Source organism: Mirounga leonina, unplaced genomic scaffold, assembly GCF_011800145.1.
Source record: "Mirounga leonina isolate KUSES-001 unplaced genomic scaffold, KU_Mleo_1.0 Mir_178, whole genome shotgun sequence".
In the NCBI taxonomy this organism is placed as follows: Eukaryota; Metazoa; Chordata; class Mammalia; order Carnivora; family Phocidae; genus Mirounga; species Mirounga leonina.
In genome coordinates, this window is record NW_023270464.1 from 27,729,802 (window position 1) to 27,738,453 (window position 8,652).

Sequence of the window (8,652 nt, forward strand, 5' to 3'; positions counted from 1 at the left end):
GCCCAGGTGGAGGTGAGCTCAGGCAGACAGGTGGAGGTGAGCTCAGACAGGTGGAGGTGAGCGCCCAGGTGAACACACACTTGGATGGACAGGTGGAGGTGAGTGCCCAGCTGGTTGTGCGGTGGTACTTGGAGGGGGTCGCTGGGAGACGTGGCCCCAGCTCTGAGCTAGCAAGAAGAGGGGGAGGAAACAGCTCTTTGTGGCTGCCAGGCTGTGACACTCCTCATTTCCAGCCTTCTCTGCGGGATTAGGGCAAGGACAGGCCGCCAGCTGAGCAGCCCAGGACAGGAGCCTGAGGTCAGGGTGCCCCAAGAGGGTCTGCGGCCCAGCTGCTGATTCCACGGCCAGGGAGAAAGAGGATGTTGTGTGAAGGAGAACTGAATCCTCAGCACCTAGCACAGTGCTTTCGGTCCCGTGAATAGATAAGGGCACTTAGGAAACGCTCTACCTTCATTTTCTTTCAGGGCCTAGTTCCTGTTCTTTCAGCTTTAGTGGGTGAAGGTTCTGCGGCTCAGTGTCTGTCCTCATGTCCCCACTGAGGGCATCCTCGCCCCAGTGGCTTCCAGGTTGCCAGATTTCCTGTCCTTACCATACTCGTCCGTTCTGCCAATGTTCCGCTCCCTTCTTCCTGAGACTCTTTCCTTATCTTCTAGGCGAGGTCAGTGCCCTGCGGCCCACGGGCCACAGCTGGCCCGCCACCTGCCTCTGTGCATAAGACTTTATTGGCGCACGGCCACACTGTTTGCGGACGTATTGTCCGTGGCCCCTTTCGGACCACGTGGCAGTTAAGTCATCGTGACTCAGACCCTGTGGCCTGTAAAGCCTGGATTATTTATTCTCTGGCCTCGTGCAGGAAGCTTGCTCCCCACTGTTCTGTCACAGTGCCCTCCCCTGGTCTCCTTCCACACCCGGAGCGAGAGCCCGTTCTAAGGGGAGGCTGGGAAAGCTCTGGCCGGAGAACCACTCAGGACTGAAGAAGCCCCACCCCTCCCCTGGCTACCCGGCTCGAGAAATAGAGTCTGACATTTCTTAATTAAAAAAGGAAAGCTCTTAGCGTCGGTGTCTCGTCCTGCGCAGCGTGGCCTGGCCCTGGGCTGAGGCGTTTACAGGCAACCCCTGGTCTCAGGGCCGTGGCCGGCCCTTCTGCGGCAGGCACTGTTCCCAGCTGCCTCTGGGAGCGCAGGGAGCCTCGCGGGGCCGGCGAGAAATAGCCCGGGGCCTGAGCGCCTCGCCGCCGCGGTGGGCTGCCTCCAGGGGGCACTGGTGGGTCGGAGCCGGCCCTGAACGGAGGGCAGATGCGCTGCGAACGGCTGGATGAGGTTCCCGAAGCTTAGCCTTGCCGTCCTGGAGTGCAGAACCACGCTGGAAATCCAGCAGAGCCAGGGGAAGACGCCCCACAGAGCACGACTCTGCAGAGCCGGGCCTGGCGGAGTGCGCGCTGGGCGGCGGGGTGCAGTCCGGGGCGGCGGGGGCTCCCTGTGCCGGGCGCGCTCGGTGAGGCGCACACGCTTGAACACAGTCAGGTGGCGTCCTCCTGCGTGTGCGCTCTATGTCACTGTCCTCTCACGGAGCCCGTGGTGAAAACGGCCGCGCCAGAGGCTCAGGGAGAATTTGTGCGCAGACCAGGCAGTTTTCTCCTGCTCTCCCTGCCGAGTTTTGACCTTGCAGGGCGTTAGGGTGGCTCTGGGACCCTTAGCGGGGACGGCCCAAGGTGGGACCAGCGTGTGCAAGCGGAGCTTGGTAAGCCTGCGTGTGACCTTCAGGCCCCTGGGGAGGGAAAGCATCCAGGACCGAAGACACTTGGATTCATCAAGCAGACGCAGGCCAGAGGGGGCTTCTAAGGACCTGAGCCGGGAGCGCAGGTGACCGCATGGCAGAAGGAGCAGCGGTACCCATCCTGCTGGCTGGGGGCCCAGCAGCAACACCCCACACAGGATGTCGGCACCCCTGCCTGTGAAGGGCCCTCGTCACCCGAGAATCCCAGAGCCGTTCTCCTTCTTGCTTACTCACTGTAGAGCTCGCTTCGAGCGGCTGGGCAAGGTCACACTTCGGCCGTCTTCCCGTCCTGGGATGTTGCCTCCCCAGTGCAGACCCAGGGTGGGCCTCCGTGAGGGCCGTAGAGCAGGCGGGCGCGGTGACCCCGGGGGAGCGAGGCCACCTCTGCCGCGAGGGACTCGAGAAAGGTGTTTTCTTGTCTTGCTGTCTCCTTCCTTCTCTTCTAGTGGCCTGGAGGTGCGTGATCTGAAACTCTAGCTTCCCTTTCTCCTGTATTGACTGGTGGAAATCCCGATTTCCTCCTGGCTTTCCTTTTGGCATCTTTGCATTTAAAAAAAATGTAAATGACACAACATGAGATCCACTCCCTTAACAAAAATTTTTTTTTTAAAGGTTTTATTTATTTATTCATGAGAGACAGAGAGAGAGAGAGAGAGAGAGGCAGAGGGAGAAGCAGGCTCCCCGCTGAGCAGGGAGCCCGATGTGGGACTCGATCCCAGGACACTGGGATCATGACCTGAGCCGAAGGCAGACGCCCAACCATCTGAGCCACCCAGGCGCCCCCTTAACAAAATTTTAAGAGTGCAGACCATGTTGGCCATGGGCACCGTCTTGGACGGCAGATGTCTGCCGTGTGTTCGCATCCTGCCGGGCTGAAGCCGGTACCCACGGCAGCCCCCCGTTTCTTCTCCTCCCTGCCTCCCACAACCACCGCAGTACGTTCTGCTCCTGTGAGTTCGGCTGCTTCAGATGCCTCCTGCGAGCAGACTGATGCAGTGTTTGTCCGTCTGTACCTGGTTTATTTCGCTTAACCTGATGTCTTCCTCCACGCTGTAGCGGGTGCGAGAGTGCCTGCCTTCTCACGGCTGAGCAGTGTCCCCGTGCGTGCGCCTCTTGGTGTCATCTGTTCATGCATCAGCAGACAGGTGTTTCTGCCTCTGAACTCTTGAGAGTAAGACTGCTCTGAACATGGGTGTGCAAGTACCTTTCCAAGACCTGGGTTTCAGGGGTTTCTTTTGGCTAAATACGCCTAGTTGCTCTACTTCTCGTTTTTTAAGGAATGTTAATACGGTCTTCCATAGAAGCTGCTCCTTTTCATATTCCCAGCAACAATGTACAAGAGTTCCAATCTCTCCATGGCCTCGCCAACATTTATTATATTGTTTTTTTTTTTTTTTTAAGATTTTATTTATTTATTTGAGACAGAGAGAATGAGAGAGACAGAGAGCACATGAGAGGGGGGAGGGTCAGAGGGAGAAGCAGGCTCCTCGCTGAGCAGGGAGCCTGATGCGGGACTTGATCCCAGGACTCCGGGATCATGACCTGAGCCGAAGGCAGTCGCTTAACCAACTGAGCCACCCAGGCGCCCTGTTTTTGTTTTTTTTTTAAGTGGACATCCTAGGTGTGAGGTGGTATCTCATTGAGGTGTTGATTTGCATTTCCCTGATGATGAGTGATGTTGAGCATTTTTTTATGTGCCTTTTGGCTCTAAAACTGAATCGGGGAGACCTAAGAAATCCGAACAGACCAATTCCTAGTAACAAGATTGAATTAGTAAACAAGAAACTCCCCACAGGGGTGCCTGGGTGGCTCGGTTGGTTGAGCGTCTGACTCATGATCTCAGCTCAGGTCATGATCTCAGGGTTGTGAGTTCTGGCCCCGTGTTGGGCTCCACTCCAGGCATGGAACCTACTTCAGAAACAAAAGGAACAAAAAAACCCCCCAAAACTCCCGATAAACAAAAGTCCAGGGCCAGATGGATTACAAGGGAACTCTACCAAACATTTAAAGATGAGTTAATACTTATTCTTGAACTATTCCAAAAAAAAAAGAGGAAGGAATGCTTCCAAATTCATTCTGTGAGGCCAACATTACCCTCATACCAAAACCAGATAAAGACACTGTAAATATAGAAAATTACAGGCCAGTATCCCTGATGAACATGGAAGCAAAAGTCCTCAACAAAATGCTAGTGAACCACAGTCAACAACACAGTAAAAGGATTACTCACCATGATCAAGTGGGATTTATTCAGAGATGCAAGGATGGCTCAGTATTCACAAATCAGTCAACATGGGCCACACATGAACAAAATGAAGAATAAAATCACTGTCATCATAATAGCTGCAGAAAAAGAATTTGACAAAATTCAACATCTATTCCTGATGAAAACTCTCAACAAAGTGGGTCTAGAGGGAATATAGCTCACGTAATAAAGGCCATATAGGAGAAACCCAGCCAACCTCACAGTCCGTGGGGAAGAACTGAGACTTTTTCCCTGAGATCAGGAACAAGACAAGAATGTCCATTCTTACCACTTTTATTCAACGCAGTACTGGGCATTTTAGCTGCAGCAGTTAGGTAAGAAAAAGAAAGAAAAGGCATCCAAATCGGTACGGAAGAAGTAAAACTTGCACTATTTGCAGACGACGTGATGCTATATATAGAAAATCCTGGGACGCCTGGGTGGCTCAGTCGGTTAAGTGGCTGCCTTCGGCCCAGGTCATGATCCCAGGGCCCTGGGATCGAGTCCCATATCGGGCTCCTTGCTCAGTAGGGAACCTGCTTCTCCCTCTCTCTCCCTCTGCTTGTGCTCTGTCAAATAAATAAAATCTTTAAAAAAAAAAAAAAAAGAAAATCCTAAAGACTCCACCCGAAAACTACTAGGATTGATAAAGGAATTTAGTAAGGTCGCAGGATACAAACTAATATACAGAAATTATGTGCCTGTTGGCCATTTCTGGTCTTCTCTGGAGAATCGTCTGTTCAGGTCCCTTGTCCGTGGTTGGGTCGGGTTGTTTGTGGTTTTGCTGCTGAGCTGCGGGGATCACTTTGTCTCTACCTCCCGAACCTTCATGCCCCGACCTGGCAAATTCCTCTCTCGTGCTCTCTGCTCCTCAGCGGGGTCCTTCTGCCCTTTCTATTCCCCGCCGCTTGTTAGTCTGCTCCTGCGACCTTTCCCTTACTTTCCAAAACATACTCAAACCCAATTCTGGCACGTCCTTAAAAACCCAGGTCCCGCCAAGGTTCCCACGATTCCCTCCCCAACGAGCCAGCCAGACGGGTGAAGCCTCGGGTGCGTCCTGTCCCTGTTGCTTCCGGGCAGTTGGCAGAGCTTGCTGTCGTGCACACACAAGGGGGATGGTGTTACACACATGCTTGTTCTGTGTTGGCCGAGCTCCACCTCCGGCAGGAGCCTGGGAAGCCATGCGTGTGCGTGTGTGTGCTCATTCTAACAGAGCTGAGCTTCCAGCCCCAGTGAGGTCTGGCGACAGGAAAGGACCTGGAGCGAGCTCGGTCTCCGTGCACGAGTCACCGTTCATCCCCCGAGAGAAGGAGGAGCAGGCCAGGGTCAGGGAGGGAAGGGAAAGGTCAGCGACCAGGGCGCGTGAGCACGTTTGATTGGAAGAGACGCAGGTTTACACAGAAGGTTACGACCGTGATGGGAGGCGGGCTCTGCAGGCTTCTGGCAGGCACGGGTTGGCAGGTGTGCGTGGGCTCACCCCGCCCTTCCACACGTCGCCAGGACAGCTGTTGACCACGGGGGGCCGGCCCGGCTGGCGGTCGGCACACCTCTACCCGGGCACCCTGTTCCAGAGAATCCATGGCTTCCAACCCAGGGTGTCCTTGGCAGCCTGCTGCATGGCTGGTCCGTCCAGGCCAAGCTCTGGGTCACCCAGAGGCCCCCCCCAGCCCTCAGGAGGCCAGCAAGGGAAGGCCACTGGGCCCAGCCCGGAGCTGGGCATGTGATGTGGCCCTTGAGTCGTGCTGGTCCATCATGCTCCCTGTGACGCTGGAAGGACCCTTCGGTAGCCTCACAAAATCCAAGGAGATGCTCCACCTCATGGTCTTTATTGCCTCCTTCGTGAGACGCCCCCACCCCTCTCACTCTCGTCAGCTTTTAGTCGCCTCCAAGACCCTACCTTGCACCGTGAGCCCCGGCAACCTGTTCTGTCTCACTGATGTATGGCCACTTCTGGGTCCCGGTGTTCCCCGTGTTCCAGCCAGAGGACAGTTAGGGGCCCCCTTTTGTACCTTGAACGTTCCTGGCCTGGGCGAAGCCTGCTCCCCCGTGAATCCGGGGAAGCTGACGGCCAGGCAGGCCTCGGCCCTCCAGCGGGAGGGGAAATGAGCAGGTGGCCTGGTCCTCTCACCAGCTGACCTCACCCTTCCTGCTCGCTGACTTGGAGGACAGCTCCGTCTGTTGCGGCTTCTCTCTGACCCTCTCTCACTCCTCCGATTGTCTCGGTGCTGGGCCACTGGCTCCCCAACTTGGCCCGTGTGTAGGATCGCCTGGCTGCTTAAGAAAAGAAAGAAAAAACGTTCTTCGTCCCTATCCATGGAAATTTTCTTTAGGTGTGGATGGGCTCTGGGAATCTGGCGTTTTTGTAATACAGTTGACCCTTGAACTACTCGGGTGTTAGGGGCGCCGACCCCCACATGCAGTTGAAAATCCACTTGTGGCTTTTGCCTCCTCCAGAGCTTACCTGCCAGTAGCCTTCTGTTGACCAGAAGCCTGGCCATTGACACACAGTTGACGATCACGTCTTTTGCATGCTATATGCATCATGTCCTGTATTCTCACAATGAAGTAAGCCAGAGAAAAAAAGTCAAGAAAATCGTAAGGACGAGGAAATGCATTTACAGCGCTGTCCCCTATTGAAAAAAAAAATCCACGTAACCGTGGGCTTCCACAGTACAAACCCACGCTGTCCACGGCGTACACAGGAGAAAGCCTGGGGAGATGGGTGATGGGCTCCCTGAGCTGCTGAGTGTTTGTGTCCCTGATTGCCTGACTCTGTGCTTGTTGGATTTTCTAGGTGGTCGTGTGTGTTTCAGCAATCGGGGAGAGGATGGATGTCGTTGCAAAGCAGAAGGCAGACCCCCGAGGGGTGCGCCTCTTTCAGAAACCATTCACGCTCTTACCTGTGCCCCTCTCTCCCGCAGGGGGACTCGATCTCATCTTCATGCCGGGTCTCGGGTTCGACAAGCAGGGGAACCGCTTGGGGAGAGGCCGGGGCTACTATGACACATACCTGAAGCGCTGTCTGGAGGAGCAGGACGTGCGACCCTACACCATGGCCTTGGCCTTCCGAGAACAGATCTGCCCGCAGGTCCCCGTGGACGAGAACGACATGAAGGTGGACGAGGTCCTTTACGAAGAGCCGTCCACGTGAACCCTGACACCTGTGGCCAAAGGCTTCGTCCCAGAGAAAAGCAGAATGTGTCCGTTCGCCCGTCAGGACATCCGTGTGCGTATGGACTGCCTGCTTTCTAGTGTAATTGCAAAACACCTGACATTCAGCCACCTTCCCAAATCAGGAGTAGAACGTGAATAAAAATGGAGGCAATGGCCGTATGATTTTCAGCCTGTCTTACTGGCTATCGACGTGACGGGTGGATCTTTCTGTAGCGTTCACTCCGTGTTGGTGAGGTGCCGTGGTCCCACCCGAGTGGGACAGCCAGGGGATCTCGCCCCGCGTGGACACGGTTCCAGCGCGTCCTGTTGTGGGCCTGCTCAGGCTTTGGCGGGCTCGGGAGGCTCAGCCACTGTTCACTGACCTGTCGGTGTGTGTGTGTGCAGAGCTCCCCCAGAATATTCTAGCGCTTTGTCATGACTTCATTTGCTCACCCTGAGATTCCGTGTCTGACACTTTGTAGCTTTTGACGGTCCGTGGACCGAAACCTTTTACAATTTAAATGCTTTAGCTCCATCTCTGTGTGTCTCTGCGTGTCGGTCACTTAGGAGTTTAAGATCTGATGTCCCATCAGTTAGAAATTATTTGCTTGCTTGTGGTGTCTGCTTTGGAAATGAAATGCGCCGTGGGCTGCGCGCCGGCAGATGGCATCCTGGCGTGGGAGCGGGATTATGTGGGGGAGCTTTGCTCGTGACCAGGAACCCGGGAGTCTTCCTAGACGCTGCTTGCGCCCCCACCCCGTGCCCTGCCTGTGCTGGGTCCTGTGGCATTTGCCCCCAGGGTGCCACTGACGCCGGGCCACTCCCCTCCCCGTCCCCTCACTTCCGGTGTCCAGGCTCACGGTGTTTCCGAGACGAATGGGCAGGAGATTCCCATCTGGCTTCTCTTGCCCGCAGTCTGGCGCTGTTTCCCAAACTCCAGTCCAAGTGACCTCACAAAGCATGAATCTGGGAGTCCGGCCGTTCAGGGACTACAGGTAACGGGGCGGCCGGCTGCCTTCTCCTGCAGGAGGCCCCTTCTGCAGACGCTCACGTCTGTGCCCTTCCTGGAGCAGCAGGGGCATCTCCTTGCCCTTCGCACCTTGTCAGCAAGCTTCCTCTGCCGGCCGCGATGCCCTTTCTCCTTTTGTTCACCTGGAAGCTCCTGTCTGTCCTTCAAGACTCAGCTTGGGCGTCTCCTCTTGTGTGGGATCTTCCTCTACGTCCCCAGAATTAGTGTTGCTCTGCCTGTGTAAACAGCCCTGGTCGTGTCCCCCTGTGTCGTGTGCATCGACTATTGGTTGTCACGTCTGCCCTTTCCCCAGACCGCGAGCTCCAAAGAGGAGGGATGATGCTCACCATTTCCCGTACGTCGGAGACACCTGCACATACGGTCGGTGTTTGAGAGTTTGTGGGAATGAGGTAAGGGAACGTGCAGAAGAGTTGCATTTAAAGCACGGATCCATGTTCTTTGGTTAATA

At 55.4% G+C, this 8,652-nt stretch overlaps 1 protein-coding gene across 3 annotated transcripts in view; it reads left to right on the forward strand.

Moving 5' to 3' along the window:
* The window catches only part of MTHFS (methenyltetrahydrofolate synthetase), a 37,218-nt gene extending 29,855 nt beyond the window's left edge, over positions 1-7,363 (forward strand). For all 3 annotated transcript variants that reach the window (XM_035024283.1, XM_035024287.1, XM_035024289.1), the window contains exon 3: positions 6,943-7,363. In XM_035024283.1, coding sequence (XP_034880174.1) covers positions 6,943-7,172 — 230 coding nt within the window. In that variant the 3' untranslated portion in view covers positions 7,173-7,363. The remainder of the gene's footprint in view (positions 1-6,942) is intronic.
* Positions 7,364-8,652: the final 1,289 nt, after the last annotated feature.